The 13,883-nt window shown below is 34.7% G+C and overlaps 1 protein-coding gene across 1 annotated transcript in view; it reads left to right on the plus strand.

The window, feature by feature from the left end:
- Window positions 1–6,081, plus strand: part of NECTIN3 (nectin cell adhesion molecule 3) — a 193,132-nt gene extending 187,051 nt beyond the window's left edge. The window contains exons 8-9 of the mRNA XM_051985259.1: window positions 1,026–1,088; window positions 3,965–6,081. Of these exons, the coding sequence (XP_051841219.1) occupies window positions 1,026–1,088; window positions 3,965–4,144 (243 nt within the window). The 3' untranslated portion in view covers window positions 4,145–6,081. The remainder of the gene's footprint in view (window positions 1–1,025; window positions 1,089–3,964) is intronic.
- Window positions 6,082–13,883: the final 7,802 nt, after the last annotated feature.

A 13,883-nucleotide genomic window follows, 5' to 3' on the forward strand; every position in this document is an offset into this window, starting at 1 on the left:
TGCTTTTCTCTAATTATTAATCATTTAGAATATTACTTCATGATTGTTGTTAGTTTTAATTGTTTCTAATGGTAGTCTTCTCTAGAACATGGTGGGAGAGAAAGAAAAAGAAGGGAAAAAGAAGAAATTTACATGCTAATTTAAAATATACAACATATATGTCTATATGTAATATTTAGAATAGCAAGTAGTAAACAAATCAATTGGCACTTTTATAGTCAGTCTTTTTTCCCCCTGATATGTAATGGAAATGCTTGTTTTACTTCATAAATTAAAAATAAAATAAAAAACATTTTTAAAAAGGAAAACCATTTATAGCTTTTGCCTATTTATTTATTGTGGGAATGGTTCTAATTCATACATTTTAAACAGATCCTTATTCATCTTGGAATCTCTTGTTAAAGAAACTTACTATAAAGCTCCCCCCACCAATTAACTGTGTTCTAGCTGCATTGGTTTTGTTTGTACAAAATACTTGTAATTTTATAGTGTCAAAACTGTCCATTTTATCTTCTCAGATTCTCTCTATCCCATATTTGGTCATGAAGTCAGTCTATGTCATAGTTTTCTAGGTTATGTATTCAGTTGAAGGCTTTTAAATGTTGATAGATAGTGTAAGGTGTTATGTGGTCTATATCTAATTTCTGGCAAATTGCTTTACAGATTTCCCAGCAAGATTTTATTGAAGAATGAGTCTTTATACCATGAGCTGGGGGTTTTGGACTTATCAAATATAATGTCCATTTGGTAATTTTTTTTATGTTGTGCACCTAATTTCACTGATCAACCTCATTTTTTAATCAATACTATATAATTTTGTTGATAACTGCTTTAAGATCTAATATTTCCAGTTGCTTTTTACTTTTTTCAATATTTCCTTTGAGATTTTTGTGAATTGAATAGATTTTAATAAGATTTAAAGTCAGTTCTTTTATATGTGATTCTTAATACTATATGTGGATGTGTTTTGCAATAGTTCTGTATTTGTGATAAAAGCAAATGTTTTTGTTGGTTTTGTTTTACAGAAAGAACACTTTCCTTTGCAGAGTCAGTACAAAGAAAGAGAAATAGGCAGCTTTCAGCATACTGTAAGTAATAAGCTTATATTCTAGGTATGAATGTGGCTAGGGCACAGCTTTCATAGTAGTAAAGTGCTTTTTTAAGTCCATGAAGATTCTTTTTTTTTCTTTCGTTCACTGTTGTTGGTGTCTGTTGGAGTAAAATTTGATAAAATATTCATCACTTGTCCTCCCTTAGCAGTAGACCTCATGTCCGATGAAATAAATAACTATTCAGAGGGAACATTACATGTTTATAATGTCTTAGACTAATATCTCTTTTTGTACAAACTATACTCCTGACCAGTAAAATATCACAATCCTCCAACATAAATCATTCTGTCTTTTAAATTACTCAATTACAATTAAATTACTCAAATTACTTCATGTGTAAGGATGGAAACCAGAGAATCGTAGGGCTTATACATGGGAATAAGTAAATGCAAGGAGAAAGGAATCCATTTTAAAATTGTTTTTGCACCCATGAATCTTTGCCTTCAATTGGAAGTTGGGAGACACTGAGCTAGATACTATTTAAAATTGTAAATAATATATTTTGTAAAAGATGTTAGTCATAAAAAAGCTAGAAAAAAACAAGAAGGAAATTTTAACTTTAAAGGAATTTTGTGGAAGTTTTTTTGAAGGAGGAAATGTAATCTGACATTCCATTTCTTACATAGAGATTTTCTTTTTTTTTTAATAACTTTTTATTAACAGAACCCATGCCAGGGTAATTTTTTACAACATTATCCCTTGCACTCACTTCTGTTCCGATTTTTCCCCTCCCTCCCTCCACCTCCTCCCCCAGATGGCAAGCAGTCCTTTACATGTTAAATAGGTTACAGTATATCCTGGATACAATATATGTGTTCAGAACCAAACAGTTCTCTTGTTGCATAGGGAGAATTGGATTCAGAAGGTATAAATAACTTGGGAAGAAAAACAAAAATGCAAGCAGTTTATATTCATCTCCCAGTGTTCTTTCTTTGGGTGTAGCTGCTTCTGTCCATCCTTGCTCAATTGAAACTGAGTTAGATCTTCTCTTTGTCGAAGAGATCCACTTCCATCAGAATACATCCTCATACAGTATCGTTGTTGAGGTATATAATGATCTCCTGGTTCTGCTCATTTCACTTAGCATCAGTTCATGTAAGTCTCACCAGTCCTCTCTGTATTCATCCTGCTGGTCATTCCTTACAGAACAATAATATTCCATAATATTCACATACCACAATTTTTTCAGCCCTTCTCCAATTGATGGGCACCTATTCATTTTACAGTTTCTAGCCACTACAAACAGGGCTGCCACAAACATTTTGGCACATACAGGTCCCTTTCCCCTCTTTAGTATCTCTTTGGGGTATAAGCCCAGTAGAAACACTGCTGGATCAAAGGGTATGCACAGTTTGATAACTTTTTGAGCATAGTTTGAAATCGCTCTCCAGAATGGCTGGATGTGCTCACAATTCCACCAACAATGTATCAGTGTCCCTGTTTTCTCACATTCCCTCCAACATTCTGCATTATCTTTCCCTGTCATTCTAGCCAATCTGACAGGTGTGTAGTGGTATCTCAGAGTTGTCTTAATTTACATTTCTCTGATCAACAGTGATTTGGAGCATATTTTCATATGTCTATAAATAGTTTTAATTTCTTCCTCTGAGAGTCGTCTGTTCATATTTTTTGACCATTTATCATTTGGAGAATGGCTTGATTTCTTATAAATTAGAGTCAGTTCTCTATATATTTTGGAAATGAGGCCTTTATCACTTTATCAGAACCTTTGACTGTAAAAATATTTTCCCAGTTTGTTTCCCTTCTAATCTTGTCTGAATTTGTTTTTTTGTACAAAAACTTTTCAATTTGATATAATCAAGATTTTCTATTTTGTTACACAGAGATTTTCATGGAAATGGATAGTGGAAAGACTGGAAAGAGCATATAATTTAGAGTTAAAAGACCTGTATTCAAATCCTCTCTCTTTCATTAACTAGATAGTGCAACACTGGCTAAGACACAGCCTCCCTGAGTCTTCATTTCTTCAGTTGTATGATGAAAACAGTATACTAAATGATTTTTTAAAACTCGTTTGTAGTTCTATGGCCTTCCCATACACAATTCCCAAATTCAATTAATTAGATTTTTGAGTTTTTTGTTTGTATGAACTCCTAGAACTTGGTATGTCTCTGTTCCCAATATCAACCTATGAGACCTTGTTGGTAGAAAGTCCTGAGCTTCATAAGTTTTCTCTCTTGCTTTATCATACAATTAATTGACTTTGGAAATGACATTGTCTTTATTTTTAGATGAAACTTATATTTTTTCAAACAATGAAATTTACTTTTTCTCTTTCTTCCCTCCTCCTTCCTCCTCCTTCCACCATAATTAAGAAAACATTAAAAAAAAAGTTTCAAACATGTATAGTCAAATAAAACAAATTGTCCCATTAGCCATGTCAAAAAAAAAGTCTCAATCTACTCTCTGAGTTCATCGCCTCTTTGTCAGGAAGTAGGTTGCATATTTCATCCTCAGCTCTATATTTGACCATTCTGTTGATCAGAGTTCTAAAGTCTTCCATATATTGTTCTCAATGACATTGTCTTCAAATTCAGAAATCTGAATCTGGTCACATGCTAAATATCCCTAAGTTGTTTGATGTCTTCTATCCTGAAAATGACACTGCTTTTGCTGGGGTACCCCCGAAATCATCTCTGTTTAATCCCCAAATGACAAGAGAATTGTAATTTACTCTTAATGATTGGTGGGAAAATTCCATTGGAATGGGTGTGGAAAGGAGATAGGGAGACATAGATTGTACTGAGACATATTCTTACCTAAGGATCACCAAGAATTAGAAGAATGAAAGCAGCCGAGATGTTTAATATAAGCAATGTTTGGATTTTCAGACTGTGGTGAATGGCAGACAGTTCGACTATGAAGACGAACATCCAGAGGGGCAAGATGGGCTTCAGCAGATGTATCCCCTTTGCCGTCAGACATGTTACAAAGACTGGAGCTGTGAGAAACATCAGCAAAGTTCAGATACTGGAAGGTCCTACGTCAACCCACAAGAACATTACGTGTGATTATGGATCGTGGCTAAATGTTCATCCTACTACTGGAAAAAGAAAACACAAGCATGGATGTCTTACTGTGACTCGTGCAGGGCTGTACCAAGTGCATCTGGAGTTTGGATGAATGACTTACAGTTGATTGGCCAGCTTCTGGCCTTGAATAGATTTTTCTCGACTACTGACTGAATTTGAGTATAGCTCTGTGTGTGTGTGTGTGTGTGTTTCATTTAAAAAAAAAAAAAAAACTACTAACATTTGGCCCGCAATGGCATTTTCATTTAAAATTCCAGTGTGTGCCTGTGATAGCTGTTGTGAGTCTCCAGAAATAGAGCCCCAGCTGGCTGTGCTAGCCTCACTGGGTTTCAGGCCTGCCAGCCCATTCATCTGTAATTCAAACGTGCAGAAAATGAGTTTAGAATCCATTCTACTAATTATTTCTCTGGGATTTGTCTTTCTCCGACATGCTTAATAAAATTACAATACCTGTGTACAAATAGAGACCCAAGGAAAGAGGCATAATTTGCTCTCTGTGGGGAAAACAAAACTACTGATAGAGAAAGACAAAGAGAGAGACAGAGAGAGACAGAGACAGAGAGTCAGACAGAGACAGAGAAAGCAGCTTTCCAATTTAAAGCTAGTTGGAAGGCTTTAGCCCTTATGAGGTTGCTATATGTGTATTTCTCTTCAGTCATAACTTTTTTTTTCTTTTCTTTTCTTTTCATTTTGATTTTGGAAGCAATCCAGGATCACACAGCTGGTAAATGGTGAGGTCAGATTTGAACTTGGGTCCTCTCTACTCCATTGCCAGCTGTCCCTCAGCCATAACTCTGAAAAAATTTCCCTATAGAACATGACCTAACTACCCAGTTGCTGCTTTTTACACACCTTTTTTTTTTTTTTTATCAATAATCAGGTGTGATTCACTTTTGTCACTGTTCCTCTGAATTCTGCAGATTCTCTAAACCCTTCAGATCTTTCTCAAATATTAGGCTCTTGGTACCTATTCTAAACTATCCTTGACTGCAGCATCTTTTTTTTGTTTGCCATGTTCACCTCTTGCTACTGAAATCTGATCCAACTAATGCACTTATACTACCCCCAGACGACTGTCTTTTCCCCTAGGTTGTGCCCCTGGATCTCTGTATTTTAATTCATCCTTGCTTATCTTCTATGTAACACTATTTCAGAACTCCTACTGCATTTCTGTGCTACAGAGACACCTTTGAATTAGCACCTCACTTTGAGGTCTAGTGGAGAGTTTTAAAAACTGACAAAAGTCTACTTTTATATCATGTGTTCACATACCCCAAGCTCTAGCTTTTAATTTTCCTCAGCCAGAAAGTTTTGAAAGTCTGCCAGTAGTTCACCTGGTCAGCCAGAGCAAGGGTCATTGAATTTTCTACAAAAAATACTTGGACATCACAAAGAAAAATGATGGCATTGATTTGACCTGTTTTTCAACCAGTGTATTCTGTTACATATGTCAAATGGTCAAAATTTCCTCTTCGATATCTCTAAATGAGAAGGGTGGAAGGTGGAAGTGGTGGTAACAATAGTGGGAAGAAGGAGGATGGGAATTGAGTATGTATGCAAAAAATACATATAAACATTCACAAAAATACATGAAAGTTACTGAACAACATTATGAAATGTTTCCTCTTTAGGGGGTGTTTAAAACTGTGTTCTTAGTCTGGATAGAACATGTGGTTTTGTCTAATGAGAAAATGTTAGATGGGGTTAGTCTTATGGTCATTCATTAATGCAATATGAATGAAAAGGAAAGCAAAGAATTGTGGAATTGCCATTTGCATGTTTGACCTCAGAAACTCTTAACCACAATTTTTTTTTAAATTTCTCTCTGTTCTGCATTATTCTCTGGCCATCTATAAATTACATCTCAGTGGATTATGGGTGACTTACCTTCATTAAATGCCTTTTCCCAGATAAACTATTCTTATAAGCTCTTTGTCCTTTTTAAGGTACATGTTCCCCCCCCACTAAAATATAACCATAGATTTCTGCAGTTTGGGGCCCTGAGTGCTTAGGTCACATAAATTTTGTCAGGGTGTTTCCTGGTATTTTCTATCTGTTTCTAAATATTGAACCAAACAGGAAGAGATATCCAAAAGGGATATTTAGCTTTACCCTCAACTGAGAAATGTCATCCAAAAATGGTCTGCTGGTGCCTAAATTTGGGTCCCAGACAACTTGACGGTGTCCATTTAAATTTGGAAGTTTGGCTCTAAAAGACCGGTGAGAGAGGCTTACAGAAGTAATCCCCAGCTGATATTAGATTACTCTTCCCATAACTGATTTACTAGGACACAGTGAAACTGGAATAAATCCCCAGAGCACTTACCCGCTTATGCTGGCAGTTTTGCATTTCCAGGAGAAGTGTGCAGACCCATCTTAAACACACATCCTTTATTGCTCATTTTGTAGGCAGCCCAGGCTCCAGGAGCAAATGCATTTGGTGGCTGTAATAGCAACTCACCAGCTGCTCAGCAAGTCCCACTAAATGTAACTGCTTCAGAAGCTGGGATTGGCCAGATGTGCAAGAGATGAGTTTGGATTTCTTCTTAAATGACAGTGATTTACCCTTTCTCAAAAAGCTTTTTCCCTTTTTCTTTCTATATTTCTCACATCTGAAAATGTCTTTGGTCTTATCAGTATAATATGGAAGTCTTAACCCTGCTACTCTAGGAAAGGAATCAGATTCTTTCATGCTCTCTGCATGGTACCTTGCACATAGTAGGTTCTCAATAAACATTTATTAAATAAGTCCCTACATTAGGTTTTCCAGGTTTATCTACCCAATGGAGAAGCTACTAAGTTTCTTCTTTTTTCCTTTGAAATGTATTTCCTAAATCCCCTTTCATATTAAGGGACATGTTTTTTGTTGTTTTTTACAAGTATATTCTTTGCTAACCCTCTCTCATCAGTCTCCCTGTAGGTATCCGAGTTGTACACAATAGAATGTTCCTTCCATGTCTTTTCTTAAAAGCTGGTTTGAAGTATATGTGTATGTGTCTCATCAGGGCTTAAAATGTGTAACCTCAATCCCCATGAAAGTGTGAATACAATTTGACTACTTTAAAAGAGTATTTTATATCAATTTAGAAATATAACAGCAGCAGAACAAAATCATAATCACTTATACAATTGCCAATTCAATAGTGCCCCCGCAACTTTTTTTGCATTTTGAGTGACTGCATGACTGAATAATTTGGCAGTCCTTCTTGTGCTATATTTAAGTAATTAAAATCTGTCAGTTTGTTCCTATTCCATGATACAGTAGTAGCAATATAAAAACAAATGGGGCAGCTAAGTGACAGAATGGACAAACCATCAAATCTAGAGCCAGAAAGACCTGAGTTCAAATTCAGTAAGTCACTTAATCCTGTGTGCTTCAGTTTTCTCATCTGTAAAATAAACTGGAGAAGGAATTGATGAAGCACTCTATCTTTGCTAAAAAAATCCCAAAAGGGGTCACCAAGAGCCAGACACAACTGAAATAACAGCAACAACAACAAAAAAAATAGTGCAAAATGCTATTTTTGCTCTTGGATGAGTCTCCAGGGATATAGCCCTATATCACTCAGAAAATATTAAGAATTATTGCTAACTCCACATGAGTCAGCTTACTTTGATCCTGAATCTCTTTGCCATTAAGTGCTATTCCAAAGTAACTAGCATCCTTGTCACTTCATTATTTATTAAATTATTTGCAGTTTTTAAATACTATCATTAAAATATGGGCATTTGTAAAAAAAACAATATTATAAATATCCCTTATTATGTTCTCTATCCTCTGTCTTATTGTCCTTCAACAATTGTGACCACCAACTTTCCCCATCTTTGGTTTTGGCTCTGCTCTGCTTTCCCTCAAATATAAATAATGTCTACTATTAAAAGAGTACTAGCACTAGAGCCACAGGTTGTTATTTAGCAATTTTTCAATTGTGTTTGACTCTTGGGGCAGGTCACTTACTCTACCTAGTCTTCAGTTTCCTCATCTGTAACATGAGGGTACTTGAACTAGATGATCTCAAATGTACCCTCCAGTTCTAGCTCTAAGATATTATGATTCTGTATCACTTTCCAAAGCTTAGTAACTTTAGTTGCTAACTCAGATATATTACCTGCAAGTAGGAACAAGAGGGGCAAAGAGTGTAGCAGAATTAAAGAGAGGAACCTCTTCCTCAGTAGGTCAGTGGTATATAAGAGTAGTATTATTCTGACTTGAATTTGGGTTGGGTTTTTTTGTTTGTTTGTTTGTTTGTTTTGCTTTATAATACCCTCTAGCATCGTTAATGTATTGTTATTCTTTAGGGTTTATTTTTGTTCCATAAGTAAGATCATAAGATCATAAGGCCATAATTATGTGACTACAAATAGGACCAAAATCTATAGAGGTCAGATGTTTCCTTCACTTGAAAATTACATCCATGTATTTTCATTCATATTCAAATTCATAGGTGTCCAAATTCATTATTACCAAATCTGATTCCATTATCTTTTAATGTTCTGCTTTGGGGGTATCAGGTGGAAATATCTTTTTTCTTGAATTTAAAGCACTTAAGGAATACACAAAATGTTTATTAGCACAGAAGGGTGTATATATACATACACATACATATTCCTCTATCTCTGTCTTTTTGTGCTTTTTATATATGCATGTAGGTGAGTATGTATGTGGATAGATAGATAGATAAATGCATAGACCTGACATTACTGAATTGGACAACTGAAATGTTACAGTTTTCTAAAGAAGTTGAGACTATCTTTGAGGAGTATAATAAAAGTATTGAAATAAAAATCTATCCCTGATAGCCAGGAAAGAGATAATTATAATTCTAGAGCATTTTTCTCAGTATTATTGTTAAAAACAAAAACTTCTTTATGTATCAATTTGTCATTTTATCTTGAAGAACCTTTTAGGATAACAAGAGTTGTGAAAGTAACATTTTTAGATGTTCTCAAAACTATCTCTTTCAAGTTTCAAGGGATATTCCCTGATTCTCATTTTCAAAAGTCAGTTAAGAAAGAATGTTGGTCATCCTATATATACATGTCATAATTTGATAAACTTCTAAAATATCTCTCCTCACCCTCCCCACCCTCATCTAAACCAGAGAATCCCAATTATTGTAAGTCACTCTTCTTGTGGAAGGCCATGTATTTCTTGCATCCTTTTGTTGGATGCTCTACTTTAGGTCTTCTCCAGTTCCATTCTTTCCTTGCAGGCTGTGAACCTGAGTTGCATCCCCACTTTACATCTTAAGACTTTTGTGAAAATAAGCTGCATTTTCTCCCATGGTTGCTCATTGAGCCAGTGTCAATCAGGAAATAAAATGACTGTTAGATTCTTTTTCTTAGCTGTATCTGACTTCTCGGTGCTTATATTTTAAGTACAATTCCCAAAAAATGCACTGATAGTTAAACATACCGACATGTCACTTAACCCTCAGTTTCTTCATCTATAAAATGAGCTGAAGAAAAGAATGTCAAATCACACCATTGTTTTTTAGCCAAGAAAACCCCAAATGGAGTCATAAAGAGTCAAACACGTTCTTTACCTGTTATGTGCTTATCCCTTCCACAACCTACTTTTGCTTTTTTACACCTTAAAAAATTGTCTATTTTGTCTTCCAAATTTCCCCCCATTAATACACTATACAATGTCCTCCCTCAGTTACCTAGATTTGAAACTTTATTTTAAACTTCATTGTTAATATTGGTATAATCTCTCATGGCAAAGTCTTCTTTGTAAAGATTATAGAAATTAAATCATAGAAAGACAATCTGTCCCCATGAAAAAGGAGTTAGAGGCTAATGAGTTTATACTCTGCCCGAATTAATAACTTCCTGAAAAACCCTTCATTAGTCACTGTCTCCTATGTTTATTTCTCATTTGTATATTGAGTTTGACAGTGGTTGTCAGTTGCTTTTTTATAATGTAGTGGTTTTACAAGAACTGACCAGTAAGTGTTATGAAAACACTTTGTAAATATGGTGTTCAGGATAGGGTGAATACTTTGCAGATTCAAAGAACATCAGTGCTAAATATCAAAAGCCTCAAAGACCATCCAGTCCAATTTAAACCTCAAGAGCATTCCTCTTCACACCACACTCAATAAGTGGTTGCCTAACATTCCCTTGAAAACCCCACTAAGAGTGATCCCACTACCTCCCAAGGCAGCCAATTTCCATTTTTATCTAGTTCTAATTATTAGGCTTTTCAAAAACTATATCCTACTTAAATAGAATCATAGACCTACAAGGAACTTTGTTGCTTCTTTAGTCTGTCTTTCATTTTACAAATAAAGAAGAGAAAGGAATGACTATTCATAGGGTACCCATTATGTACTGATTATCTCATTTAATCTCATGACAACCCTGCAAGGTAGATATTGTCATTATCCCCATTTAATAATTGAGAAATTAAATGACTTGCCTAGAATCACATAGCCAATAAGTGTCTGAGGCCAAAGTTGTCCTGACTCTAGGCCTAGAGCTCCATCCATTGTACCACCTCAATACCTCATCAAGAGACTTTAAGGGCAAGTATGTAAGTATTCTTTTTAAAATAAAAAGTGAAAAGATTCAAAGATGCTATTTATACAGGATTATGTCTCCAGAATAAGAAGGGACCAAGAAGCTATCTAATCCAACCTTCTCATTTTACAATCTGATAAAATTGATTTAAGAAACTTAAGCAATTTCATAAAGGTATTCCACATTAAAGGCAGTACTTGAACTCAAGTCCTGACGCTAGCATCAGTACAGCTTCTACTGTACCATCTTTTCTAGGCTGAACATTTCCCTTTCTCTTAACTGCTCTTCCTATAACATATATTGAAGATTCCTTGTTATCCTCATCCCCTTCTGGAGAAAGTGTTAAAAGCTTGTTAGTAGCCTTCCAGAAAAAGATACTAGATGTAGCTATTTCAGTTGTGGGTCTGACCAGAGCAGAAGAGTACGTATAACTCTAATTTCCATTGTTCTGGATATATCAATAAGACTCCCCAAGATGGTGTTTTTTTATTTTTTCCAGGAGTTAACATGCTAAATTTTTGATTTGTAAAAATCCACCAAAATATCGATTTTTCTTATAAATTTTTGGCCATCATTGTATCTCTTATTGTGTACTTTAACTCAACCTAAGGCTTTTATATTTATTCCTATTTAACTTCATATTCAGATGTTTAGATTTATTCCTTTCTAGGTCTTTGAGGATCTTGAATTTTTCAAACTATGCCTCATTTGCATGTCATTTTCAATTTTTCCAAGTATGCCAAGTAAAACAAGTAATTGATTCAAGAAATTTCAATAGAACAAAGTCCTAGCACATTCCATGGAAGACCTTTATCCAGGCCAACATATATGCATTCATCACCATTGTTTGAATAGAAATTTTAATTGCTATCCTAAAGCCCACATTTCTATATATCACATAAAAAAAATAGACTGAACAACTTCACCAAATGCTTCTTAAAATCTAAGTGTTTTATTTCCATTAATCTGTTGATCTAATAACATCATCCAAAAAAATGAAAATAGCCTTAATCTATCCTTGATCAATCCATGTTCTTAGTGATCATCACTAACAAATCCTTCATAAATGCTTCCTCAAACTTTGTCAAGAAAAAATCAAATTCATTGGCCTGTAGTAGGAAGAAAATACTTTTTAAAATATCAGTACCATGGAAGGAAGGAAGGAAGGAAGGAAGGAAGGAAGGAAGGAAGGAAGGAAGGAAGGAAGGAAGGAAGGAAGGAAGGAAGGAAGGGAGGGAGGGAGGGAAAGAGGGAGAAAAGAAAGAAACCTCGAGGGAGGGAAAGAGTAAAAATGGATGAAGGAGGGAAGAAAAAGAGGATATAGGAGAAAGATATCAAAGGAATGAGTCTATATACATATAAGCAGAAAAGGACAGTACTTGTCCTCAAGGAGCTTGAAGTTTAATGGAAATACATTAAGACAACACACTGAAGAGAACTAAAAACTGCGGGCAGGGAATAAAGTCAAATCTATAGACAACTTAGAAGAAAAGGAAATCTGGCCTATCTCTTCTTCAGTCTTTGTCCTAGCCCAACAAAACATTTTAAAAGGATTTTTATTATAAGCCTCTGCTTGGTCTGACCTTTGTGTTATTAAAATTCATTCTTATAGAGTTGCATTCTAGTGCTTTGTAAAATTTTTAATATGTAAATGTGAACATCAATGATTTTCTGTACATCTTTAAAAAAATCTAAGTTTGTTGATGGATAGCCTGTACATTCAAATCAGTATCTTTCAACACTTATCCCTTTTCTTCCTCATTACAAAAATTAGTGGTTTGCTTTTTTTAATCAAAATTTTGTCTTTCAGGATTTCTTTCCCATATTATAGCCACTTTCCTTATAAAATCTCATGTATTTTTTCAAAATGTATTATACCTTGTTTTGAAATACTAATTCTGCACTAATCTGTAACTTTGAGATAGTCAAAGATAGTTTCTTTTTATTTTAATAAATCCTGTATAGGATAATAATAGTGTCAGAAAAAAGTATGTAAGTATTCTTTTTAAAATAAAAAGTGAAAAGTTAGCACAGAAAGGTAGGAAGGGTGAGAGAGTAAGTGGACCTTCAACTGTGCATAAAATGCTGAAGTGTGTCAAAGTTTAGACTGAATTATGAGATTTCATAATTGGACAGATGGTACATAGTTATTTGTAGATGGTACTTATTTTTAAGTTACCAGAAATTGACTTTTATTTTTGCACTCTTCTGAAGTGTATGGTTTGTTGACATGTTTTGAATAAACATATCCACTACCAAGTGACAAGGTTTTTCATCTTTTTATATTTCTTCCCTCCAAATCAATCACATGACTTAAAGACAGTTACATTTATACACAACATACGACCTTGACTCAAAAAATGTAAGGATCATTTTTTGTTGTTTTCTAAGCAAAACACTCTCACCTGAACCTTATTGAATAGGTACAATGAACAAGACATCCTCCAGGAGAGAAGCTCTATAAACAGACTATTCTTCAAAAGTTATGGGGTTTTTTTCCAGTTTCAAGTATGCTTTTACAATATTTCTCCACATTCTGAAACAACTAAAAGATGTTTCAGAGCACACAAGTGGTTATTTGAATTACTTGCCAAAATATCATTAATTTTGCTTTAAAAAATCATCACATCAGATACACCTATCTAAGCTTGTTCACTAATCAAGAACTACCCCAAATGACTTCTACAGAAATCCTCCAGGTAAGGAGTAATCTTTCCTCCACTCTCAGATAGTACTTTGTCTCGAGATTGGGTACTTAAAAGGTTGTGGGTTTTTTTCCAAATTATAATTAATTTTGCATGTGTTATGTAGATTATAGGTTTAGTAAGTAAGAGCCCAGCTCTAAGTGGCTATCTGCAGGTAATCACCATACATCACACACACCCTCCAGAGTTGGGAGGGGAAGTATCATAAGAATACAAGCAACATGAAACAATCCCTAAATGCTTCTGGGGGCTACCACAGATTAGAGTTGGGGTACCAGTCCAGCAAGTCAGAGAAGAGCTCACCTGGAGCATATTCCTCAATCAACAATATAGCAGCTTCATTCTTAATTACTCTTGCCAAATAAATGTGAAAAGAAATTATTTCTGAGATGCTGAAGACAGACTTCAATTGTTACCAGGATCTTCCAAATTTTGGTACACTGGAACAAATTCACATTGCTCAATTCTAGTTATAGCTCTGGTTAGGG

The sequence above is a fragment of the Antechinus flavipes genome, chromosome 3 (assembly GCF_016432865.1).
Source record: "Antechinus flavipes isolate AdamAnt ecotype Samford, QLD, Australia chromosome 3, AdamAnt_v2, whole genome shotgun sequence".
Taxonomy (NCBI): domain Eukaryota; kingdom Metazoa; phylum Chordata; class Mammalia; order Dasyuromorphia; family Dasyuridae; genus Antechinus; species Antechinus flavipes.